The sequence below is a fragment of the Fringilla coelebs genome (genome assembly GCF_963513975.1).
Source record: "Fringilla coelebs genome assembly, chromosome: 2".
In the NCBI taxonomy this organism is placed as follows: domain Eukaryota; kingdom Metazoa; phylum Chordata; class Aves; order Passeriformes; family Fringillidae; genus Fringilla; species Fringilla coelebs.
The window spans coordinates 72,944,448-72,972,355 of record NC_140029.1 but is presented as its reverse complement, the minus strand read 5'-3'; the positions used below and the strand labels follow the sequence as shown (position 1 = coordinate 72,972,355).

Here is a 27,908-nt window from a genome sequence, read left to right as displayed (position 1 = left end):
ATAGTATCAGTTTCAAAGTAGATTAAAACACAGTAAGAGCCACATAATTTAAAACAAAAAATCTGTATCCTGAAAAGAGAAGAAAATTTTAAAACACTTTATTGGAAAGTCTTAAATTAAAACAATTGGTTTTCTTTGGGGTGATTTAGAGCTACCAGTTGCTTCGTGTGCTGACATGAAGGCGACAAATTTCCCCTAGAGGAGTGGACCCAAAGCACAGTGTTGTGGTAGAATGCCTGTGTAGAACATCCCTTCTCCGGGAAAGTTCTTGTGGCATTCACAAAGTCCAGCGAGGCTCATCTTCTGTGCTCCCCTTGCAGTCCATGGAGAAAGGCCAGGCCCTCCAAGGCTCTTTCATAGCAGTGAGCTTGCATCTGAAATCCCATGAAAAAAACTCCCACACATTCCTCTGAATTACCTATGGAATATTCCTCCTTCCAGCTTTTCAGATCTGTGTGTCTGAAATCTGGCCAACACAAACCCAGTCATAAACAGTGTGTTGTGTCCATTCTCCCACAGCCCGATGCCATCCCGTGTTACTTCCACCACTCGGTTAGCCTGGAAAGGCAGGCCAGGCTTCTGCCATAGGCAGAAGAGAATCACAGAATCATTTTTAAAAGACTTCCAAGATCACCAAGTCCAGCCATTAATCCAGCACTGCCATGTCTACCACCACTAAACCATGTTCCCAAGTACCACATCTACACATCTTTTCAACACCTCCAGGGATGGTGACACCTCCAGGATGCCTCCCTGGGCAGCCTATTCCAGGGCTTGACAACCCTTTATCTGAAGCTTTTCTCCCCTAGCATCCAATCTAAACTCACAATGGGCACATAGGTGAGGAAAAACATGGCCTTTTACTCCTCAGGGCACGAGGTGCTGTGGCTAAGCCCATGCATGCGAGCAGTGCTGGGCAGGCTCCCTGCGATGCTGGTGTGCAGGAACAGCAGCCCAGGACAGCAAGCAGAGCCCTGCACTAGGGCACTCCAGTTAATGATCTGGAAACATTATTAACTAAGCCAACATCAGCCTAATGGGAAATCTGTCTCCACATATGTTGTACAATTTTTTTTATTATTGAATCAGCTAAGAATTGTTTAATAAACAAAGCCAGTGGGAAACATTCAAACAAATGAGTGAAGAGACACACATTTGTTCACTGAATTATTTTGTGCATGCTCAAGTCTCTCAGGTTTTCTGTTCTGCAAAGGGCTTTCAGCTTCTTGTTGGATGACATCTTCAGCTTCTGTAGCAGGAGCTTCTGTGGCCAGCTGGGCACTAGAAGAGTGTGTCTACATCTGCCATGTTCATCTTCATGCTTCCCTTGTGACCAACTGCATTACAAGAGCTGTTTGTTGGGGCAACTTGGATTTCACTAATAATGATCACAAGATCATTTGGGCACATGTTTTCTGCTTAAAATTACTGAAGGCTTTTTTCTGCATTTGAGTAGTTTCCTGACCCAACTGTGACTATTTTACAGGAAAAATTAAAACTGAAGGTATGAGGCATGCTTGCCCTCTCCTGTGAGAACTCCAGCATGAGAGAAAACTATTTTTAAATTTTGATGTAGTTATTGATCCATTTCTATGTTTTAGTCCAAGTATAGTCAAAATACCTAAATTTTATACTTCCTCTAAGCAACAGGGTTGTTCCCATTCTTGCCCTTTATCCTTTTTATGTTATATGCACTGAACATGTGAAGTGCCATGAAACCATGGTCCATGGCCTGGTTGTTTGTCTGCTATGCAGAACACGTACTCCTCATTGCTGCCTGTTTTGTTAAAACCTCCCAGCTTGGTTTGAATCCAAAGGAACTTTTGCTTTTAGAAAGAGGCTTGTACAAAATGAGACACCAGAATTAATTTCTAGAAACAATCAATGAGTTTTGGTTACTTCTAGTATATCAGACTGAATTTTTGTCTTTGCTTCATTTGGAAATGGTTCTTAGACATTATCTTAAAGTAACATACAAAGAAATGTAAGAAGTGTTATGGGGATACAACAACTAAAATTCTGTTAAGTAGTTGTATGCTGTAGGTGACTGCACTTGCTTTTGTGTATCCTTTTGATATGTTATATCAATTTTTGAGACTTTTGCAATGTGCAATGTGTTCATCTTTATTCCATGTAAAATTCAGATGCAATGTGATAGATTAAAAAAAAATCAATTTTATTTAGCTTTCCTATACATTTCTGTTCAGAGGAAGAGTTCCTTATGTTAAAACAAGTACCAATTGATATATTTAGACTGATAGCTGGCATAAGCCTTAACTAAATTGTATTGAGTAATGCTCACAGAAGGCTTCAAATATCATACAGTGACTAAAAGGAACTAAAACATCAAACACATAAACTGTAATGAATTTCTTAAAAAAAAGGGTTTATCTAAAAACATAAATATCTCTTTTAATCTAAGATTTTAAAAATGAGAAATTATTTAAAGACTGTTTTACAAACCATTTTAGTTGACAAATAACAATAAACTTGCAAATTAAACACAGAGTCTGATTCTTTAAGCCTGGTGGACAAGTCATCCCTGGCCTTTAAAGGAGTTCTTTCCTGGCTGCACTTTCAGGATAACTTCTGAAAATTATAACTCTGTTTTAATTTCCAATCAATCTTTTTTTTTTCTTTTTACTATAGACACAAAATTCATATCAAACCCAAGCATATCCCTTTGCTTTTCCTCTGAACTTGAAATAAAAGTTTTTGCTGAAAAATAAAACTTGAAATCCCTGAAAGCAGATACTGCTGATTGCACAAACCCAGACAGAAATGAGCACTGAGGAGTTAAACTTCTAGATAAACTAAAGCTAAATGAATTGATTTTTCCAGAAGAAAACCAAACAGCTTGTAAGAAGGAAGTAATTAGTAAACAAAAGAAACCACAAAAGCAATAAAAAACATCATAAACCTATTAACTTCACACAGAATAAAATGCTAGGGAATAATTTCCACACCAAAGTAAAAATGATTTGCCAAAATATTAACAGCAACAAATAAAAGGCAGCCTTGCATTAAAGCCAGAGCTGGCACAAAGCACACTTCGGGTCAACACATACACACTTCTGTGCCACGGAAGCTCTTCAATAGTGTCATTTTTTGGATAATTCGGTGAAATGCAGCTGGCTGTGGTGCTGTGGTTCCAGTCTCACTGCCCCACCTTTGCTCCCACCACGAGAAGCAACAAACAATTTCCATACACAAAAAGTAAACCAGCACCTGCTATCCTGCTGCCCACATAGCACTGCAAAAGCTCAGCTTGAGGGGAGGAGGCTGAGGCATTTACTGCATTTGGATAAGGGAAAAGGGATCCTTGATGGTCACTGGTGCCTGATCTTCCAGACAGTCTCAGGACTTCCCCACAGGCACGGTCTTGTTCTGGGGGTATGCACATGACAGGACTACCAGCATTTTCTCTTAACATTTTGGATTAAAGCTCCAAGCTGAGGCCATGAAGGAAGATTTGCTTTGCTGGCCTCTCACTGTGCTCCCTAGGAGCCACTGTGCCAAGGCTCAGGCACGAGGACTTGTCCTCAGCACAAACATGATAGCTACTGACACATCAAACACATTATCAGGAATCTCAGTACTCCTTAGGCAAGACCTTTAGGGTTTCCCAATGCATTCCCTCCTGTCCCTGCACCAAGTGAGAGCTGATGTCTTCTTACCTGTCATGGAAATTGCCCCTCTTCTCACAAATACCAAAGAAATGACAACCAAGCACCACATGTTGAGCTTTGAGGCAAACATGGCTGATGTAATGCAACAAACTGATGCATAGTAGCTCACAGTGGTTTCTTGGCTATTTTTTCAAGACATTTCCCTAGTCCACATTTTGAATCTATTATCTCTATTATCACAAACCTGTCCTGAAAGGTTAAGCTTTCACCACAGCCAAGACAAGTCAGATAACTGAGAGTGGGAAAGAGGAAAAACCTTGACAGCTTTACAGATAAGTCTATTTCCTATATATCGTGGCCAACCAGGAAGAGTGATCTGGACCTGGCTTTTGGCTCCTGGGATTGTAAGAAAGACAAAACATGTAACGTGCACACCTGTGTACACAGAGGTGCACCTAATGTTATTGCAAAAAAATGTTCATCTGTAATTTCTAAGTGTTAGTCTTGATTTGTTCCTCCTTTTAGTGTTCAAGATCTTAGGTCTAACTTTGCATTTGGAGTAATGAACATTTGCATTTGGTTTTTTATTGGACATATTACCTCAACAATGGCTTATTATAACCTTGATTTCCTGAGATACTTCAGGTTTTCCTGTCACAACTTTTAGTGAGATAAAACAACTATTTGTTACACATTCATCTTCTGCAATACAACTAAAGCAAAATAGTAATGAGTCAAATTGTAACTACCACTGTGTTTGACAGAATGAGGATTTTTTTCTTCCTATTTATATTATGTGGAAGAGGTCTGAGACACTCAATACACACTCATGGATCAATGTACAACTTTTAAACCCTGCATCAAGCATTTCAGTCTTGTATTTCCAGTTTAATAATAACACCATGAAGGCAGACAAACCAGACATCCACACAGGAACTGGTGGAATCAAGCATCAGGAACCAGCACATGAGCAGATCCCCATAACAAGGTATGAATTTTCCTTTTTGATTTAGGATAACTTGGTTTAAAAAGTGTTGTGCAAGTGATTTTGCCTTGTGGACCTCTGCCCTTGCTGGAGAATGAGAGCTGCTGTGTTGGTGGCTGAGATGATGTTCACTCCTTCAATAGGAGATGATATTGCTGTGATGTTCCTGTCTGGGACTGTTATTCAATCCTGTGCATCCTGTATCCTACAGTGCAGGGTCAGACTCCACAGAGCAGTAAACAACACTATTCCCCAGAACAAGAGTACTTTGGTATGGAGGCCAAAAGCTACACCAGTTCTGTAAACCAAACTGATTGCACTGGAACGATTATAAAATTATTGCATTAGAGTCTGGGTTAATTAAACTTTAACTATAGCTAAAAAAAAGAGCATTTTTGATTTAGTCACTATGTAAACAGGACAGACAAACTCCCCTAAAGAAAAACCACTTAAGCAAAAGAAAAATGGACTGCTTTAAAAAGGACTTTTCCCAGTTTGCTTCCAAAGTTCTTTGACTTCTTTAATGCTTTCTTTTTTCACACACTTCCAGAAACCTTGAATGCCTTGCTGTTGTGGTACCTGTTAATAAAGTTAAAGTGTGTTAGCATTTACACAGAAAAGACTCCTATTCCAAGACTGTGTAAATACAATATATAATGTGCTGCTGCTTCCATAGTTCACATGTGTTAATAACAAATTCTTAGTGGCAGCACTCATCCCAGATTCATATGCAGCAAGGACTACCCAGTTTAAAATATATATCTTTTTCTATTCATTAACTCTACCTGGGTTTCTACAAGCATTTACAAGAGAGTTGTAGCAATCATCTGTGATATTTACAAACAGTTATGTCAGCTTGTTACCCTCAAACCTCGATGAATTCGGTTCCTCAGGACTCCAAGAAACTCGCTGTGGCTGAGGCAGTCATCTCCATCTAGATCAAAAATCTTGAAGATGGTATCCAAAACATTATCTGACAGATCCTGTCCTGTTGCCACCTTCACTGCTCTCTTGAACTCAGCTAATAAAGACATAATATTACATCATAGGTGACTGAACTTGAAAAGAAAATGGAAAGCTTATAAATAGCAGGATTCCATCCCATTTACAATGGCTTGTGGGTATCCTAACTGGAGAATTTGGGATGTGTAAACTAATAAACTATTAGGAGGACTCAATTCATGCGTTCTTGAGCTTGCTTCTTCTTTTGTAACACTATCTTTATTAATTTTATCATAAGCTTTAGCTTCTCAATGCCCTGCTTCTCAAGCAACAGTACAAGTGATAATTTTTGCTAGAAATAGCAAAATTTGGCTCTTTCCCGTACATACAAATGGTGTTTGACTCACTATCCTCTCATAAAAAACCTTACTATTTTATATCAAGCCAGCTTCATGACAATTCATTCTACAAGAAAACTCTTCTCCTCAGAAAACAGTAGGTTATATCCTCCCCCTCAATTAACAATCTCCTCAGCAACTCTGCAGAAACACAGACCATCAAATGGTCAATGCACTGCTTACAGCACATGGCTTTATATATCTGTAGTTCTGGTTTTTGAGAGAAGCTGTCTACCTCCTCTTAAATGATGCTGAAGAGTTACTGAGGATTTATGGCAGAAAAAGCTGCTATACCTCTCTGGAGATGTACTTTCATCTTCAGCTCTTTTTTCTTCTCTCTTTACACCACCATGTGCAGTATAGAAGCAACCACTAGCCCATCTTTTGGTCCTGTGGTGCACAGAATTTGGAGTTTTGGCTCAAGGAAGATGAGGAAGTGTGTGGGGCTCCCACAAAACAGCAGCTTGTAAGAGTGGAAGGATTACTGTTTATTATAGCAAGGACAATCACAACACATGAATTGGATACATTCTTGAAGGCATCATGGAAGCGTGAATTTCAAAAAGGAACTGGAGGTTATTGAAGTGTATTTGAAGTGTAGCAGTATTGTAGATTATTACAGCAAGTTGTCCAATGAAGTCATAAATGCAATATTAACGTGGTTCTGCTCTCATAAATAAGTGCTGTTTATAAATAGTGCTATAAATATGATTAGTTCTGAAGCTCACTAGAGGGAATACCATTCCTGATATAGCTCTCATCTTTCAACAATTCCTGTAGAAATGTAGTTATTATTTCACACTTGGTTTAAATAGAATTAAGTTAAAAATCCTTCTATAAAAGTATCACAACTTGAAAAAGACATAAAACATGGGATGTTTACAGTACTCTTAATTTTGTCTTTGAAAAGATGTTAATTGTTTCATCTTTTGAAGCTGAATTTAAATCCAGACATGGCACTGTCCTTTCTTTGAATGTAACAGGAATAAACAAAGATCTTCTACAACAGTGAGGCATAACAATCTTCAAGCAAAGAAGGGCCACCTTACCAGAGAGATGAGTTGTGAACTTAGAAGAAAAAGAAATCTAGAATAAAAGGAAGGACTAAAAGACTGTCTTATATTTATATGAATGTTCATACGTGTGTGAATACACATGATAATGTGGACATTATCATGCAAACACCAAGACAAAGAACTCAGCCAGATTCAGGAGAGAATTAGACATACAGGCATGTAACAGCTGTGATTTACCTCAGCAGCTGGCTGATTTTGATTACAGTGGGGTTCAGTGCATAAACAGACTAGTAATGAAAGTCACAAGTTGCAAATTCCCCAGTTTTCTTTGGTTCAAATCCCATCCAAACATTGATCTTTCAAGAATATATATTTCTCTTTCCATCTTCTCACATCTCTCATCTTTTTTCACATGAGCCCATCAAATATTAATTTCAATAAATGTTAATATCTCCTTACATTTCTTTAGGAACTTTTAAATAATGTTGCTATTTTGAAATAACTTATGGGACTTGTCCTTCAAGAGTAACAACTAAATAACAACCTCAGGATTAAAACAAAAAGCATTTGTATGTCCGTAAAACTTTTGATGCACTGTTCCTCTTTCTTCTATATGGGAAGGAAGCAACTCCCCTCCTTGAAATCTTTATTTTAAGCCCCACTTTACGACATTGTTTCTTTTTGATAGACATAATTGCATAAAACATCCTCCTCAGCACAGGGAGCACATGGAGTGAGTCCAGAGGAGGGCCACAAAAATTATGTGCTAATTTTTGGGATGGAGCACCTCTTCAGTGAAGAAAGGCCAAGAGAGCTGGGTTTGTTCAGCCTGGAGAAGAGATACCCCAGGGCAGACTTTATTGTGGACTTTCACTACATCAAGGGGGCTTATATGAGAGTTTTTACCAAGGCCTGTAGTGACAGGAAAAGCAAAATGCTTTCAAAGTGAAAAAGGGTAGATTTAGACTGGACATAAGGAAGAAAGGTACAAAGTTGTCGCTGTCTCATCATTGAAAGTGTTCAAGGTCTGGTTGGGTGGGGATTTGAGCAACCTAATCCAGTGACAGAGTTCCCTGCTTATGGCAGAAGGTTTGGAAAAATGACCTTTAAAGGTCCCTTCCAACCCAAACCATTTTATGATTTATTAGTCTGCTGTCATTAATCCACATATTACAGCACATTAGAACTTTGAAATAAAAACACTTTGGAAACTTTATATTATTATTTTTAATGAAATAGAACTAAGCCCAAATACAGAGCAGTATAATATTTTTGGACTTCACCGTGGTACTTTGGGATAACTAATTTACCTTAATCCCATAATTAAAATGATTTTTTTTTGGCCTTTAAAAAAACCCACCTGAAAGGTGTACAGCACTTACCCCGCTTAACAGGACGATTGGCTACAGTAAACATCTGCATGGCGATAGAAAAGTCTTCCAGATTATTTGTAAACTTGCAAAAAGTCTTGAATTCTTCCAAACTGATGTTCTAGAGTATCACAGAATTCAGATTATATATCATGAATACACATTCAAATCCCAATTCTTCTATGCCATTAAACCTGGTGGGACTTAGTGTTTAGATGTGACTGCCTACTCATTGTTGATATTGGTATTTCTCAGCTGGACAATTATCATCGCTTTTACCTGTATAAAATTCAAGGGCTACAATACTTCATTCGGCAACTGGATATCTCACTAGATACCCACATTCAAATGAAAACCCATGCATACAAAGGAGGAAGGAAAACAAAGTACACTTTGGGTACCAACCTCTCCTGCTTCGATTCTGTCTTTCACATTCTGCCAGTAAATTTCATTGTTTTCCTCATCAGTGAAGTACAGCAACCATGCCGCAAAGTCTTCTTTTCTCATGACGCTCAAACCCTTTGAAAACTTGATGAATTCCATTTCTTGGACTTCCGTTTGCAGATCTTCCATGAATCTAAGTGTAAACAGATATTATCCACCACTTGTTACTTCCATCCCCGTATCACCACTACCACCTTAGCTACCAAGTGCCGCCGACACCAGCTCTGAGCCCCAGACACTTTGGGCATTGTTGTTTGGAACACCCCCACAGGTTTAATCGTCCCCGCGCTGGCGATGCTTCCAGGGCTGCATTTCCACAAGGACACCAGCAGAACGCGCTCTCGGCCTGCACAGATGCTGCTGCCAGCACAACTCAGGGACGCATCGGACATCTCGGTATTACTCGTGTTTAAAAATGCGCAGATAAGGAGATAAAAAAATCGGTAAGGCAGCAGCCCAATGAATGAATGAATGAATGAATGAAAAAGGACCTGGTAACTGAAGGCCTGACACACTATTTATGAGGTTTCATATTAAAAAGAGAGGAATGACAAGATTGCAAATGACTAAAAAGATGAGGCCATAATAATCACAAAGGTGAAAGAGGAAACTTGAAATTGCTGAAGGAGAAGATGACTGAAAGTACCAGAGATTATAACTACATACAGAGCTTTGGTGAATCAGTTCTGTGCTCACAAGAGGATAGATCAGAGAGGATTACAATTGACTTGTATGGAGTTAAGAAGAGCACAGAAAATGTTGCAGGGCTTTGGGAAGGTAAGAGAGCTGTCTGCAAAAGGAAAGAGTCAACATCAAGGTTTTTAGGAGGAACCCATTCATTTGGGAAAGAAAGAAAAAAGTATTACAAGAAGCAAATAATAACCTGAAGGTACAGAGCTGTAATTGTGAGTTGTAGCTTCAAGTTTTTTCAGTTTGATCTATATGGCTAGTATTAATTTTTAAAAAGTTCACACAGACAATATGGTGTGATCCATTTCATACTTTCTACTTCAGAAATGGGGCAATCCAAAAACAAGAGGTGATTTTTAAATAAAGGCTAAACCCAGTGGTGCTTGCCAGAATCCCCTCCGTATTGCTAAAGAACCCTTCTTTATTGAGTTGCAGAAATTATTGACAGGAGGGAATGAAATACTCCTGTATTAGGACAAAGCAATTAACTGGAGAAGAGGACAGCTAAGGGGGGTCTGTGAAGCCAGTATCAGCAGAGGCTCATTTGCTCATCCATGTTTGCCTGGCCTTACTGGGTTTGAATTCTTTCCCTTGAAATTACAGCATTTGAGTCCACACAGCTATCTTTAGCTCTTTAATGAGATCACTTGGACAATTAGTAGCTTGAAGCTCTCTGAAGTCTATAAGGGGTTAGCTAAAGACTGCTCTTGAAGCATAAGCTCTCTCTTGTATTTGTCTCTCCAACAGGTAGAGCTGCACATGCAAATAAAGGGCCAACAAATGCTTCACTGCTCAGGACATGCAGGTAAATGAAAGCCTGATAGTGAGGTGAGTTTAAGTTTCAGGCTAGGGCTGAATTAGAGTAATATGGAGGAGGGGTACAAAATGCTGTCACATTTTATATGTGCCTTTTTCTGGTCTACTAAAGGGGATTCTACAGTATAGCCAAACACTAAGATGTTCCTCCACAGTCCACCTTAAGACCTGACATACTTTCAACTTCTCCAGCTCTCCCTCTCAGAAGTGGATGAAACACCAAAGGACCAGGTAGTGCAACCAGTGTGACTGGGCAGCCCTTTGTCTTGCAGAGTGGCAAGAGCTGCCTTGCTCAGCTTGCAAAGCACTCCTCTGTTTTCAGGCCCAGCTGCTGTCTTTGTAACTCACAAGGAGACTGCTGCCTCTGGCCAGCACCACAGCCAGCATATGCCAGGGAGACCAGCTCCATGGGCTGGCACAAGCAGCCCTGCCACACCCACAGCCCCCAACAGTCTCCCCAGGTCTTGGGAAGGGAGGTTGAGGTGCAGAGGGAGAGAACAGCATGGATCTGGCATGTAGACCAGGCATGGAGTCAGCCCAGCAGAGACTGAGTAGGGCCACTTGGCTGCATTTTGAGAGTGGCCATCACAGGCAAGGAGGAGATGGTATCTGGGATGTGTGGTTTGTGGTTGGCTGGAAGGCACAGCCAAGACTGTGCAGAACAATTTCTTTGACTGTAGTTTTTAACTCATGTAATGTCTGGTCTGGAGGAGGAGAAGTTGCTGAAAATGAGGTCACTCACAGAAATATGCCTAAAACTTGGATGCAGAGAAGTGAGACAACATGTGTTTTATTTTCTTGGATTTCCACCTATGAAAGGTGGACAAATTTTTCAACAGACCTAAGGTCTTGAACATTGAGCTATTTATCTTGGGGAGAAAGCTCTCAGTCATTTGCTTTACTGTTTTCTAGACACAGGCAATGACATAGAAAGAGATTCTTCCACCTTTTCTGAATATTGCATTTCCTTAAGCAGACAAGCCTTGGTGACCTGCCCTCTAGCCACACCCAACAAGGCAGATCAATCATTCCTACATGATGAGGAAGGAGCCCACCAGGCTGCACACATCAGCCTGCTGAAAGGGGCAGCAAAGCCAGAGCAGACAGGCTGCGGCATTTTCACTGTCTTCTTGCTTCTGCACCCTCTTCTAATTGAAGTTCATTTCAACTTGTAGGCTTGCTTCTGGGAAGCCAGAGTGGGAAGATTTCCTGCCATATCAAATCCTACTTGGAGCAGTAGCTGAAATGTGCAATTTAAAATTTATGTGATGGTTTCCCATATTACAAAAATTAAAATACTGTGAATCATCGCATCAGCATTCTAGGTCACTCTTATTCCCAGATGTGAGAGTTAAAAATCCTAATGAGGTTTTTTTTTAAGTAAAAGTTATTAAAAGTTATTAAAAATAACTTTCTGGTTAGGAAGTAAAACTTGATACGTAAATGTCAAGACACCACTAGGGATACTTGCTTTTGTATCTTCTGGATCACAGTGCAATGTGTTTCAGCTGTGAAGTCCTCAAAATGTATCCAGATATTAGGAAAAACAAGCACAGGAATGAAATTCCTGCTCTCCCAAAATCAGTGGGATCTTGGCTGGGGACTTGGTAGGAAGTCAGAATTCAAGTACAGGAACAGGATTCTGATTGTAGATATGCTCTACAATTAAAAAATTATTACACTGGGAATACTCTTATGCTATAGTAGGTTGAAAATGAAAGAAAGCTCTAAGTTTTCAAGTAACAAAAAGGAGAGGTAAACCATAAATTTATAAGATAGGGAAAAGGCCAGGAACAGAGAGCACTTTCTTTAAGACAGCCCACTTTATCCACACTCTCTAAAACACCCACGTTGAAGGCCAATGGCCAAATTCGTTATCGTGTTACAACAGCATCCAGAAACCTTATCAGGATTTATCCCTCATTTTGTAATGGGCTCTAGTATAGAAAGAGGGAGTCTCCCAAGGCTTTTGGCAACTCAGCTTTAATAGTGCTAATCCACCACAAATAGTGAAAATGTAATAAAAGAGGGGAGATCTCAGGAATGCAGCTATCTCCCCCTCCAAGTGGAGAAGTGCTACCATTGTGTTCTTTATGGCACACAAAGAAGTAGATTGAAACACTAAAGGAAATATTGGGGAAAGTTTCTTTTCCACCTCTTGACCTGAACTGTCTGTGCAGAGCTTCAACACTCTTAATACAGAAGTGACCAGTTCCTGTCACACTGATTTATAGGAAGGAATCTAACAACAAAGATAGTGGTGGATATAACACCACAGCATTTGCACCATGCTTTGGCTCCTCTTTGGATAGCAAAGTCCTTTTGAAGAATTGATAACCTTCTCTGATAACTAAAAGACTGTGGCAAACCAGCTGCAGCTCACCTTTTTGCAATCTGACTTTCAAACCAGAATATAGAAAATCTAATTAAGGCTTGACCAATTAACCTTAAGAAAACATTAAGATCTATGCTTGTAAATTCAGGCTTGCAAGCATTAAGACAGTTAATCAATCTCACAATTTTCGGAATTGCAAGCAAAACCCTCTTTGATTTACTGTCCTTAGCATTTCCAAACCAAAAAATTCACTTTCATTTTTTAAGTGCTCTGTAGAAACTAACCAAGCTACTCTTTTACTAAGCTCACACGAAAGGAAGAAAAATATTTTTTTCAAGCTCTTTACTAAGTATTTGGGAAATATTCAGATTGAGTTATGACAGGAATATCATGAAGCCAGATTTTGTTGCTGTTCTCCCTCACTGCCTGATCTTGGCTGTAACTGATGTAATCTCTATGTATTATGACTCTCTCTATATGCACATACATAGATAAAAGTGTAGGAACAGAGACAAGCAATCATACTCTATTTCTGCAAAGCAATTCCAAATCCCCAGATGAAAATCACTGAAAATATACAAGCTGTCATCACAGCAAAAGCACAGCATGCTGGCTGATAATGACACCTGAAGAGACCTGCATCCATGCACTGGCACACACACACCACAGCCCCCCCAAAAACGTCAGCACTAGCAGTGGGGTCCAGCCTGGATCATTCTGGATTCTTAAATGAAAGGTTCCAAATAAAATGTATCAAGGAATTCAAAACACTGAAGGAAAGAAACAGGATAAGAAGGGAAAAGGCATGATCTCTGTATGGTTATACAATTTGTCACTTTCAATCTAAAGCAGAAATTAAATAGAACCATAATTACAGAATATTTCTGGTAAAAAATTCTATTAACTGATGAAACAAGAAGCAAGAAATCAGGTAAGAGAATGACATAAACTGGATTGAAACGTTAACTTTCCTCATACTATTAAAAGATGCCCATTGTTTAACCATACTGGGAAGTACTTTTTTTGGTAAGACATCCCAGGAAAAAATACAACAATCAGAGAGTTTTTTGAATATCCTTTCCATACTCTCTTCACTTTTTTTTGCCTTCACAGAGAATCTAAGAGATTTAAGCTTGCTTGGGGACAGATTACAGAAAAAAATCACAGTAGTCGTAAACTGTTAAGGGAGTGAAATACTGTCTCCTCTTTTATTTGGGATTAGACATAGTTAAACAAGATCAGTAAGGAACTTTTTTTCAGAGGAAAACAACCCTCCAGTGTCTGTCAGGAAGAAATATTTCTTATACCTAGAAAACGAAATAGTTTTCTACTAAGAATAAAAAATAGTACATTTGATATAGTTGGAAATTAAAGCACAAGTTAGAACTTTCTTAGAAAGAAAGGGCCAAAAATTATTTCTGTATTAAAAACCAGGAGAAATCCATAGAGAAGAATAAAAAAGCCTTGAATTCTGGGGACTTTTTTTAAGACAGGACTTGGTATTAAAAGATGACGTTATGTAGAGGTGTAAAACTGAGTGGTGTCATCTGAAACAGAAACTTGTTCAGATCTTCTGAGAAGAAAGATGGCTTCCTGTGTTAAATCTACCCTTTTTGTTACATGATTTTAGGCTTACTGCATATTCTTCTATATTTCCCTAAAAAAGGCTACAGGAGAATACTGTTTTAGCTGTATTTGACTAAGAGACCACACCTTTAGTAGTGATAAACAGAAACAAAACATACTCCAGAAATGTATATTTCCTAATATTTGCCAGGGAAACACTTGCTTTTGAAATTGTAAATTCTTATTAGTAATGTCCTTAACGTTAAGGACAATACAACAATAAGAACTCACCTAGCAGTCTGGAGCTGAACATGTGTTCCCTGAGTCCTACCTTAAGAAGCTTGAAGATCCCTGAAAGTATCTTTACATTTGATGAAAACACTGCCTGAGGATTGTCTGCGTGTGGATCAATACCTGGGATTGCCCAAGAAGCAAACACCAGCTGGAGACAGATGCCTGACCATATTCCCTCCCGACTCTCAGTGTGCCTCCAGTCTTCAGGGCAGTAGGAAAAGAGGCACAAGAACTGGTTTACATCAGCCTCACACTGCCCCAAGAGATGTAGAGAGTCTCCATTTTCTTTGTGGCATCTGAATGCAAAGAAAGGAGAACAGTTTGGCAGATTAATTGCCCTGGTATATTGACTGTGGCTGACATTTTTTAAATGTTTGGACTGTGGGCTAAAAGGCTTGGATAATGCTGGTGTGCATGTAGATACAGATGGTTGCACACTTACAAAAGGATTTTTTAATGCCAGACAAATGGAAAAGAGGGAGCATGAGGAAAATATAAGTAGGTAATGAGATAAGAACAGTCTCAGCTTTCAGAATTCCCATATAAGTACAGTGAAATTTCAGAATGAAAGCATTCCTGTTTTTTGAGGTGAATTATTTTTATATTTTTTGTGGTTTTTCCTTTTTTTTTTTCTTTTGGGTGGTTTCTTTTTTGTTTTTTTTTTTAAGTTTTAAGGACTCTGAAGCACAGCAATATCTGTGTATTTAACTAATGTGACAAGTTTTAGTGTGTCCTAATCAAACATAATCACCTCTATTTTCTACTAGGTACTGCACTGATCAATGGAAAAGCTTTCTAGGCAAGAACTTGGAAAATGATAAAAGCATTTACCATCATTATTTTTTACTTTTGAGAATGATCTATGTCTCTACAGCTCATCAGTCATCTCTTGTAAAAACAATGTGGCACTTTGATCAAACAGCCAACAATAGCTTCCCGCAGAAGGTAAAGTGTTATGAGAGGCCATCAGATAGAAATCACATTTTCTCTGAACAATAGGAACCCAGAAATGATGTGCTTGATTTACTTGCAAATAAAATCATGTGAAAGGTGATATCCTCACAGAGGTTAAAAAGACAGCGATCCTTTTATTCACCTTTCTGCGTGTTAAACAAACTCCACTGTCACGCTGCGGCTGAGATGGAGTGTCTACGCAGTGATAAAGAGGCACATTCCAGCCCTACGAAACATAACTGCCACTGTTGAAAAATTACCTGCATTAAACCTTACACTTATCCCACAAATTTTAAGAGCAAGATGTGGGAGTTTGATTTTGATTACAGGCCTCTATCTGTGTGGCAGGCAAAGGTCTTTAACCTATGTGTTCAGAATGTACAAGGTACATAGCTTCATCAATGTCATGCCTCATTGGGTCAATGTAGGATTTTATCTAAAACCTGAGGCTTTTCAGTTTACACTGTATATGCAAACACAACCTTTTACTGGTGCTCTCTGCCTTTTGTTTCATTGAGAGGATCTATGGTATTTATAGAAAAGGGAGCTGGAGACATCTTAAACTTATTTTACTCACTTAGATTCCTATTGAGCTGAGGTCTTCAAAAGGGAAAGGTTGTTTATTTGAAGACTGGTATGTACCAGAGCCACTGGAGCCAAACACTTTTTAGTCTACTGATTGCAAAAACATTTATTTTTAAGAGGGCTGCCACACATTCTCCACTTCTGAATGCAACTGAAGCAAAACACATTATTCTACTTTATTTTTGCAGTCTGTAAATGACTGATTATTTTTGTAAAAAAGGTAATACTGATAGATAATCTTCTCTTGATGCCATGCTACAATATGTGTATCAAGACTCAAACAGGTATCTGCACAGTCTCATTGCAAAAGTAGTTCAAATGGTAGAGGAAAAGGCACTGGGAAAGTTTCAACAGAAGCTGGAATTTGAAGAAAGTAGAGAGGTTGCCTGTAGCTTGACATGACAGCTGTAATGGGAAAGGATGTATCTCAACTCAGAAAATATTTTTTAGTTGATTAGAAGTCACTTTTTCTACGATTTGGTCACAAAAAATACTCATGAATCACATTGTTTTAAGGTATGCCACCACACAGCTGCCAAGAATGGGACTCTCAACCCTCCCAGCCCACTGCTGCTAGGAGTTATCACAGTGCTCAGCTCCTGCAGTCAGCAGACTCTGGGAGCTAAATGGGGAATTTGGTCGTGCAACATCATGAATTATCTCCACTTCATTGCTTAATTTTCTGAATCAACTCAGTGTGATGTCAGATAGATGCCTGAGCTGGGGTAAAGCACAGGGGGTAGGAACAAGCCTGGCTCCTGTTAGGCTTGCCTAGCTGAAAAAATACCTGAAAAACTCGGAAAAGCGAAGTTTTTCCTTTCCCTGTTTTCCAAAGAAATGTACCAGCAACACAGTATTAACACCACAGCTGTCCAGTTCTGTTTCCTATAAAACAAAAAACCGATATGATTGTTATGCTTTGCATGATCATTAATATTCACCATTGATCTAAAAATATTTATTTGAACTAGAATTTCCCAAAAGCTACTTGAAATTTAATTCCTGTTGCTAAAGCTATCACACAGGATCTCAGAGTTGAACAACTCTTCCACATTAACTGCTAACAGTGTTATTACAAGTTCTGCTTCTAAATACTCTGTATGAAAGATAAGAACAATTTCCAATCACCATCAGTGTATTTTATTATAATATTTTATGATTTTTATTATTGAAACAGAGAAGGTTGCAAGTTAAATCTTTAAGAAACTTTACTCTTAGGTGAATAGAAGGCTTAAATAAAGTTAGCATCTGTAAGTAAGTTTTTAGTTAGGTATTTCTAACATGTTACAGCCATTTAAAAACATTCATGATAGTCTAATAAATGAAGCTAGGAAAATACCAACACTGATAATGCTCTATTATATTATGGTCTTACAAGGCTTCTGGGAAATTTTCAGGGTTAGTGACTTTTCTATAAATATTTTTAAAATCTGAAGAGGAAATTTCTGCAGAGAAGGGATAACACTATTTCAACTCAATCTTTAACAAGCCTAAACCCACACATAATGCTGGATTTCTGCTCTATGCTTCTTTCAGCACCAGCATACTGGCATTTCTTTGAACACAACAAAACACTAAGCAACACGAAGAGAGAATTTTTTTTAAGTCTGTAGGGATTTCAGCATACTATTCTTGTGACATCTAAATAGCCTCTGTGTCTTTTATCTGGTTGAAGAGGTAAGATGAAAGACAAGAGTCTATTCATAAGATTTAATACTAATGGTTATTTAGCTTTCAGCTTCATCAATAACAAGTCCCATTAGTCCCCCGTGTTTCATGCTTACTGCATACATGACACAGTTATTTTATAGTTAAAGCAGAAACATTCCTCATTTCCACTACAAGCTACAGTTCACCAAATGCCAGTGATATGAGTTATGTATGAGTGAACCTAGAAAAAAAACCACTTTTCAAGCCATATGCAAACTGCACTTACTGAACTTTTATCATTTAATTGCAGGCAAAGAATATTTAAATACCCACAAGATCCATCCTTCTCAAGTCTAAACACTTCAGATTACTGTGAAGACTGATGCATAAACATTGGTATATGCTTTTTTGAAAGCCAAAAGTCAAACATTCATGTATGCTTATTTGAAATTCAAACCCAAACTATTTATATCAGAATGCAAAATTTTCTAAAAAGAAGCAGAGAAGAATCCACATATCCCTCACTGCAGCTAGATTGTAATCTGCTTCTTGCGGGTTTTGCTTACATGTTTAAAGGAGACTTGAAAAATGCAAGGAATAAATCTGCTAATGTAATTTTAAAAACTGAACTCATGATTACACAAATTAATGCTTCTAATTTAATTAATAAGTGTTGTATGAAAACAAATTGAAAAATGAGGTTTAAAATAACCTTTTCAAAACTAAGTCTGCGACAGCAAAAGTTTTTTTCTTCTATTAATGCTTGTCTAGTTACAAGCTAGAAGAAGGCACACAAACAATACTTACCTCATCTTATCTAAGATGACAAAGCCTATCCCAGGATTTATAACAAATATGCACCTACTTGCTGGCTACCTTCTTTATCAGTTGAAATTCCACAGTGAAACTGGCAGATGTCCAAACACTATGTTAGTGAGAGTTAAATATATTTTAAAACTACAAAACAGTACATTTCTTTAAAGCATAAAATGCAACAGGAGACCACAGAGACTACACCTTAAGGGTGAAATTTAAAAAATTGCTTTTCCTAGAGTTAATGCTATTAAATTAAAGTGCATGTTAGTACATAATTCCTTTTTGTCCACAGAATCATTAGGAGCTTTTGCTGCTGATCTGTATAAATTAGTACTGACATGACAAATCCTTGTTAGAAGATAATGAGAATTCTATTAATATTTCCAACACCTCGCCCTTGTGAGCTTGGGTAGAAGAATAACTCACATTTGGAATGTCTCTCTTGGCAATAAGAATGAAATGGTAACCCAGTCCCAGGCTGTAAAGCAGAGCAGACTGGTAGATTTAAGTCACTATCTAAACTGAGTCAAAGTTTGTATTCTGGTGTATCTGGCTGCTTCAGGCCCTGGGATGGTGTACCATAGAACCCTTTTGATCTGTGCATTTTACAGAAAGCTGAGGCACAGAGTGGATAAAGGATCCCAGTGGTCTGAGTTTCATCTTGATACAAGCACAGGATGGGGCAGAGACATGTATCACACGTGGGGAACTCAGACATGTTCCAGAATCCCAAAGACCACACAATCTGATGCCACACAAGTCTGTGAACTAATGAACATGTGTGTACATATTACAAACATTGGCTAATTTTCCTAGAGTAATGTTAACACCTCCTACACTTTTCAAAAGTATCATGAACTGCTGAATTATGCAATTATTCCTTTTTAAGCAAGATCAGATAACACAAGTTATTTCCTTATTACATTACATAGGCTGTTAACATAAGAGGCCTGATGCTGCAAACACTGAGTCATGGGCAAAGACCTACCTAATCCTGTAGCTCCCCACTGAGCTTCTGACATTTAGGACCTGATACTGCAGCAAGTACCAACAAGTGTCACTGAGAAGAAACTTATCGCACAGTGAGATGGGATTTTCAGAATAATGTACCTAACTGATTTTCAAAACCCATCTGAAATGTTAATAGACTTACTGTCTCTAAATTCTTACCACCTTTCCTTGCAGAATTTGCCTGAGGCATGACTGGAAAGCATACATCATGATTAAAATCTGCAATTCGTTTCTTGTTCTCTTGCTTGCTTCCTGAGAGATGGTATTTGCTGTGCAATGTCTTACTTCACTAGAAATCGTAAAAATAATATGTATTTTGGATTGAACATTTTTTTAAGTTAAGACAGAAGGAGAGTGAATAGATGGAAGAATGGGCAGAGAAGTGAGGTTGGGCAAGGAGGACAATACCTTAGTTTCTGTCTGCTATCTCAAATCTTTCCAAAGGTAAGACTAAATCTTGGCAAATTTTTCTGAGTGAGTCCACTTCTCTGCAATCCTCTTTGTTTTCAAGCTGCTAGCTCAGTTCACCATGCCAGGCTTCTATCCCAGCCTAGCTTCACACACTGCTAAAGAGCATTCAAGCTTTCTGTCATTTTGAGAGTGTCCCAGATGCTGGCATATATCCTAGGACTCAGTTCTGGTAGGAAGGTTTTAAAGATGTGTCCATTATGAAATTAATCCTAACAGTTACAGTCAGTCAAAAGAACTGTAAGCAGGCCAGCTAGAGGGATCAGGAGATACAGATCTCCAAAAGCAGTTCTTTTTGGCAAACCCCAGGCAATTTCCAGTGGGCCTCAAAATGCAACTGTGTCTTTTATGATAAATCACCTTTCATCCTAATGTAAATCTATACCGAAGTTTTTCATGTTTTGCAATGCACGTTCTTACTAGGTAGGATTCAAGAACACCTCAGGTCTGATGTAGAAGGGCTGAAATGTGCACAGATGATTCTACACAGGATACAACAGACAATATTTGAGAAGTCTGACAGAACATCTTCTAAACAATAAACAGCATCCAATAACACCCATAATTCCTATTACTGGGAGGATCAGCTCTTTTCTTAATGACAACTAATGCCATGGAATCACTCTGCTTAGGGCCCTTTGTAGCGAAGAACATGTAACTTCATGGACATCCTCAGGTTTCAGTGCATCACCCACAGCACTGCATCAATTCACATAAGGAGGTACAGAATAAAATAGGTTTCCAGCCGATGGAGCTAAAACTAATGAGGGAGTAGGTGCTGCAGGAAATACTTTAAGCCCCAGATAGAAACAGGTTGAACCTTGCCTTGTTCCAAGCAGGTTTACTGTGCCAGGAGTCGGGGAATGGCACTGCTGCACTGCAAAACCTAAGGCTGCATGACCCATGCCCTGCTGGCAGCCTGGGAAAGCAGCTCCTACACACAGCTCCTCACAGGAACCCAGGCCCTGCCTCTCTGTTGTGGCATACTTAAAAAATGTAACTTTGCACCAAAAAAAGAGATTCCATTATGAGGACCCCTTTCAGGAGGTGTGAAGTGCTATGAAGCCCACCCTTTTGATCAAGGCAGACTTGGCCTCGAAGGCCAAGCACATCCATGCTCAGTGCACGCAAACCCTCTTGCTCTCGGTGCTGAAAATGGCTGTCCTCAGCTCCCCAGCCAGCCCCTGCTCAAATATGTTTCCTTCTCTCTCTTGAGGTTACAATGTCATCAGATCATATGGAAAAATAAAATAATTTCCATGTCCATGAGGTAAAAAATGACCCAGCACTTTTTCAATAATCTAACATTTTGGTGTCAGTTTGGTTCTTTAGGGGGTTTACCTGTCTGGAGAACTTTCTTTAAAGCAAATCATGCTGCTCCTCGGTTTAAAGTATCTAAAAGCTTTTCAACAGTATTCAATGTTAAATTGCTGACACAAAACATACATATTTATGTTGGAGAAGATAGGTCAAGAAAAAATGTGCATTCCATGTGAACTGAGAGGTTACAAGATTAATGACAGACTCTTCAGGGAGGGATATTAATTTTAGTCTTGGACTAGATTCTTGTAAAATCTGATGTGTTGCACCCCTGTTACAGAGTACTGCTGCACTAGAAGAGCACAGCTCCCAGCCACTACCTTCCTTCAGTTTTAAGCAGTCTTTAGTTACACTGAGCTATGCAGACTTAGAAACACTGAGTAAAAAACTTTAAACCAGGTAGAGACTTTAGGGAGCAGATGGGCAAGTTATGATGACTTGCATAGTTCCTGTGGTTGAGGAGCATCACAATTCTGCAGTGTTTGAAGGTCCAAGTGTAAAACCTTGTCTTGACTGGGTAAGCGGAAAGAAATGTGTGAATGACTAATGTCATTTACTTCTTTTAGAACCACAGGAAAAAATAAAAAAAGAGAGAAGTAGACAGTCTGAAACAACTTGTACTCAAATAATATGAAATTGTTCATGTGTGAGTCTAAAAGTACACTGCATATAGTCAGACAATTTCAGTTCTTAAGTTTTCTGTTTAAAAGAGATGAGTAGCTGTGTCCCCAACTATTAGTTAAATATTAAAAAAAAAAATCCCCAATCATACTTTTCACACTTGGTATGAAAATGTATTCACTAGGGAATCCAGAAGCATATCTTTAATAATTTGGAAATGAGATAATTCACATATTTCACAACACTAATTTCATTTCAAGAACAAATACAGAACACTCTGTATTGTCATTCCTTTTCTAACAGTAGCTAAAAGTAATTTATAAGTTTACCCATTACATAAAGCATATTAAATGAGAGGTATTGAAAGTACTTGGTAACTCATTAATCTAAATTAAAGGGCCTGAGAGCAAAGTCCCTGATCTAGACAGATGGTCTGTCCAGTAGATATTTGCCACCATTAGCATTGCTTTCATAGCCAGGACACTAAAGCACCTTACACTGTTAGAGTATCCTTTGAAGGAACTCAAGGCAGGAACACAAAAGCAACAGGCGCTGCTCCCCAGGCAACACCTTTTCAAGAGAAACCAACTCTTCTAGTTCATGCACTTTCCTGCTGTAATCTAGATCACTTCCAGGCAGGGAGTTTGGCTCTCCTCTTCCATGGACCATGGTCATGTGTTCAGTTGGATGTTCCATATGAAGAACAGTTCTGCTAGGAAGCCAGATGGAGCATTTCCTCTGGCCTGTGGGGAGGGTGTCTGAGCTGAGGCAGTCACTGCCACTGTTGACTTCTGCACCATTTGCTCCAGTCTGGTTAGAAAGAACCAGGCTCCAGTGTTTTAAGTCTGCCTGCAGCTCTCCTTCACCGTGTGCACTTCTGCTACCAGACTGCTAGACTGCCTGCTCTGCAAAATTCAGCATGGAAGTTCCCAAAAGAAAGAGCCAGTTAAGGCTGGGCAGGGTTTTTATTTTTTTTTTCTTTTCTTCCAGCATCAATTATAATATTGGAATAAGAAAAGCCCTCAACTGAAATACATGTATCTGGATAACCAATTCCACTGTAATCCCATTCAAGGGCCAATAATAAGTGGTGAAAATTTGAATTTTAGGTGTGTAAGTCAAAGTGTCTGTAAAAAGGCAGAGATACAAGCACCCCAGAAGAACAGCAAACTGATTTTTCTTTTCTGTATATAGTAACTTGATGAGTATTAAATGGTATCACCACATAGTAAATAAATGACTGGGACCTTTGTCTACACACTGTACAGGGAACACACCTGCTTATACCTGCTGGTTAAACAAAGCTGCAGACTACCATTTAAACTGTATTTTCCTAGGTTGGTGACATTTGCCATCTGGTATCAGAGACTGGGTTTACTTTGAAAAAACAGCAAACTCATATGCAAATTGAGGAAGTGTTGTGGAAATAAAGAACCATTCCAAACACCAAAATTCTGCTGCAGTATCTCAACTTTCAAAAAACCTAGTCAGCTTAAACTCTATATTTTTATACTTCATCTATTTTGCTTAAAGGCAATACTATGACTTAACACAGTTATAAAAAATAAGGGCAAAAACATATCCAACGACTACACTGCATAGTCAGATTCACTGCTTACAATGATAATCAATTTCTTTGGTGAGAAATCGAGACAGGAAGAAAATAAAAATTAAGAGAAATGTGATAATTTGGATTTTGCCATGTAGAAATATAGAGACTATAATAATTTCAAGTTAGCTGTATTCCCCAAAGCTATTTAATTCTTCTTTCATACTAGAATTCCATTTATAGTCTTCTACATAACTGTATTAAATAACATTTTCTGGCTACAGTAATTTCAGATTTTTCTCAATGGAAAATTCTGAAGACAAACTTTGAAGCAAGACAAAAACAAAGTAGAGACATTCTGGCTCAGGTATTTAATTAGCTCACAATAAGCTTATGTTTATAACTAATCTCTCCAACTGTATCAAAGTTTCTCTGGAAATTTTATACTATAGCTGTGCATTCATGCAGAATAAAGATCCTTTTTCTTTCACTGTCATGGCATTTAAGTCTCAATTGAAACAGGTTTTGAGGAGCAGACAACCCTATTAATCCTAGCTACTTTAATCTGGTGATTGATGAAAAGATTCAAGAAAGGAGATGGTTGTTTGTCAATCAAACAATTTTTAACTCAACTTTGAATATACACTGAGGGAGGAAAACTTTTGTGAATCAGAAGACAGTTTATGCCTAATAAATTTATAGGGTGTCAGCAACAGCCACTTCCACTTTTTCCTCAGGCATGTAAAAAAGTAAAGAACATGAGCAACTCTTTGTAGAAACTGCTGATGCCTGATTTACAACGCAGAGGCCTCTATAAATTCCTTATTGAATGCTTCCAATGTGAGAAGCCACTGCCTCATGCCCAGTGTAAACTGAAATTTTACAGCTGACAGCAAGTTGCTGATGTAAGCAGCCTCTTTTAGTAATAGAGACAATCCAGCTGTCCTCTCCCCTTCTTTAGATTCACAGAATAATTCAGATTGGAGAAGATCTCTAAGATTATTGAGTCCAACCATTAACCCAGTACTGCCAAGTCCATCACTAAACCATGTCTCTATGCACCACATGCACATGTGTTTTGAACACTTTCAGGGATGGTGATTCCACCATTTCCCTGGGCAGCCTGTTAAAGTGTTTGACCAATGTGAGTGAGAATTTTTTCCTAATATCCAATCTAAACCTCCCCTGGTGTAACTTGAGGCCATTTTCACTTGTCCCATCAGTTGTCACATGGTTCATCAGCTTCTGAGATGTTTCAGTATGCTTAGGATTCCCCCCCAATGTTTTAAGTCTTGCTCAATGACACCCAGGCTACAGAATATCTTGTCTCTGTCTCTGACTATCAAGAAGATAGTCTATCTGAGAAGAAGGGAGGTTGTAGGTGGCTGGATTCAGGGGAAAACAGAAGAGAGGAAGAATTTATTTCATTGTCCCTTTCATTGATGAGATATATTTACCATTTTCTAGTGGTCTGCAAAACAGTTAAATTGCTTTTCCAGCTGGACTATCAAACTCTTCTTTGTTTCTTCTGGTCTGCATCTACACTGCTTCTTTCTGTAAGTGGACTTAAGTAAAATATTCCTCGCCTTTGTCACCTCAATGACAATAACCACATTTCAAACCAACTCAGAATGAGCTGATATCACTGCAACAGGAGCACTTAGGTAAGCTTAAGCTATAGAGTTCCGTTTGGAAAGCCTTCTATTTTCATATGGTAATATGGAGCTCTTCCTGAGATTTTCATAAATAGAAGAGAGTTACTTTAAAAGAGAGACTCACAGAAACCAACCAAGTGAATACACAGTCATGAAACACACTGATTGCATCCAATTCATCTGGAGGCTCAGAAATGACAAACATTTTTCTTCCTCGGTTAGAAAGCAGCTGACAAATCATGTCCTTTTCATTTAATTAAAGCACTAATACTTAGGCTTATAAACTTATCTAGAAACTCTAAAAAAATAACAAAATTCATGGAAAACACTACAATATTTTTGTAAGGAAAATGTATCTCTATTTCATACCCGAAGTACAGTGTCATCTCCAGCTGCTTTCAAGTCATCTTCCTTCCCAATGATTCTCTGTAGCTGTATTTGTTGAAACATGAGAAAAGAACAGGAAAATTACAATTTTGATCTTATAAGAGCCTACTTTTTCTGAACCTTGATTTAATTGCACCTTTTCTTAATTATACATTTCTGCAAGGTTCTCTAGTCATGACAAAATATTTGCATACTTGAGATTATTTTGCTATTCAGACAGGCTTTTCCCTAGGAATGTCTTATCTACTGTGGTTAATATAACCAAACATGAATCTGTCTCTTGCAGCCCAGTGCTTACTCTATTTTTTGAGGAGATTTCCTAGCACCAGAAGCTTAGTTTTCACTTCACAAGATTTTGAAAGCCTGGGGTATAACATCAAGGATCATTCCAAAAATAAAAATTATCCTGATTTTCATGCTGTCCTTCTCGATAGTTTTACACAGTTCTGTTACAAACATGATCTTCTGGACATGAAAAACATACCTGTTCAAATGAGGTACTATACAACTAACAATAAAGAATAATTTAGTTAAATAAGAAAACATTTTTTTCAAAACTGGCTTTAGGCAGAATGTGGTTTGAGTTTTGCCCTCCACCTTTGGAAAATATTAATCTTGAATGTATGAGCTAAGAAGATTTTTAGAATTACTGAAATGACTCACATTTAAAAACATAACTTCCACTGTCCCAAATAAAGCTTTAAGGTAACACAAACAGTGCATTAATTTGCAGTACCTTGAGTATATCAGAACTGCAAGGTTTCTTTGACTGTATTTCAGCTTCAGAGATGAACACTGACACAAGAACGAGTGATTTAATATAGCACAAAGTACACATACCTTTCAGAGGTTTGCATGAATCCTCAAAAGGACAGCAGAAATGAAAGAACAAGGGACTTAATACATTTCAGGTAGAGATATGGAATTACACAAATCACTCGGGATTTGGAGACTTTAAAAGATGCTTTTAAAGCTCAAGGATTTCAAAACTGCTGGTTTGCTTCTCGAGCATTTCTGAGTAATTCCTCAACCTGCTCATTAAAAAATTCATTACCAAATTTCCACAGTAATTATTCTGGGGAGTTTTTAAATCTCTCCTTTGTTGTTATTTTTGGTTTTTGTATTTTTGTTGTTGTTGCCTTTTTTTTTGTTTGTTTGTTCATAGAGAAGCAGTATGTGCTTGTAAATAGTAAGAAAAACACTACTGATTTGTGTTGCCAAAGGTCATCCCTCGACCTTCAAATTTTGAGTAATTAACCTGTTCTGGGTTTGAGTTTTTTTTATCGTCAATTTTTTAGTTTCTCAGGATGCTTACTTTCTATTATTAGTTTTAAATTGCATGTCTTGATAGTATTTACCAAAATAAATGCTATAAAACACGGCAATTAAACACCACCTGTTCCTCCAAATTATCTTAATTTTTGATCATTTACGAAACAAATGACTAGTACAGTAAAAGCATTGTGAATTTCTTCACAGCAAAACAGCATTACAGAGCTGTGGGAAAAACCACAACTTCTTGTCCATATTCTCTCTGAGAAATTGCATTTTTTCTTACCTGAAGAATCAATCACTTGATCATACATAAGGAATAAAACTGCAAAACCTTTCCAAACTGGAGTAAAATTGTATTTTTCTCGTTTAGATTTGATTTCTAAAGGACTCTTAAAAAAAATCTACAGAGTAGATTGCAGTAGCAGAGGCTCCAGAAGAGCACAGACACACAGCATAATTATTTTCATATGTATTCTGAAAGATTTCACTTATTGTTTTCTTACACTGTATGTAAATTCTTAGAGTGCTTGAAACTATTTCCAGAAGTCTATTGATTTTTTTTTCAGCATAGTGCAGCAAGTACTCACAGAGGGAGAAGAATTCTGCACTCAAGAAATGCACTCCTCCATGTAATATTTATTTGTATTTAATATTTATATCTGCTCACCACTCACTATAATAATGGCTGATTCAAAGATAATGACACCTATTATACACAAGTGAAGCCTCTATCAAAGACAGAAGGAATCTGTTCTGAACAGTCTTTCTGGCAGAAAGACTATGTCACTCTTAAAAAAAAAAAAGAAAAAAAAAAGTGGTTTTGCATCTTCCAGTTGCTTGAGAGAGATCAGGGCTTGTGGATGCTCTAAGACTACACAAGTGCTCTGTGCCACAGCTGCTGAGTGTTGGGTGCTGGCTCATTCAGCCCTAGATGAAGCTCTACAAGTATTTTGTGGTATCTGCTCTCCAGCAGAAGTGTGTAAGACAGTCTATTCAGAAAGTCTAAGTCATACAGTTCTTGCATGTGCCATCAGAGCTACTCTGCCTTTATTCCAAATAGTTCTGAACTGTCATTAATTTTACTCAGACATCTTCACTCACGACAGATTTAGAGAGTTAGGGAAATTCCTTA

The 27,908-nt window shown here is 38.2% G+C and overlaps 1 protein-coding gene across 2 annotated transcripts in view; it reads right to left on the bottom strand.

The window, feature by feature from the left end:
• Positions 1 to 82: 82 nt before the first annotated feature.
• MICU2 (mitochondrial calcium uptake 2) overlaps positions 83 to 27,908 on the bottom strand; it is a 136,208-nt gene continuing 108,382 nt past the window's right edge. The window contains exons 7-12 of one of the 2 annotated variants that reach the window (XM_084201099.1): positions 25,484 to 25,546; positions 16,812 to 16,909; positions 8,746 to 8,917; positions 8,353 to 8,461; positions 5,478 to 5,635; positions 83 to 5,193 (exon numbers count right to left, since the gene is read on the bottom strand). In XM_084201099.1, the coding sequence (XP_084057225.1) occupies positions 5,089 to 5,193; positions 5,478 to 5,635; positions 8,353 to 8,461; positions 8,746 to 8,917; positions 16,812 to 16,909; positions 25,484 to 25,546 (705 nt within the window). In that variant the 3' untranslated portion in view covers positions 83 to 5,088. Of the gene's footprint in view, positions 5,194 to 5,477; positions 5,636 to 8,352; positions 8,462 to 8,745; positions 8,918 to 13,997; positions 14,782 to 16,811; positions 16,910 to 25,483; positions 25,547 to 27,908 lie in introns of those variants that run through there. The other variant, XM_084201100.1, reaches the window with a different exon arrangement.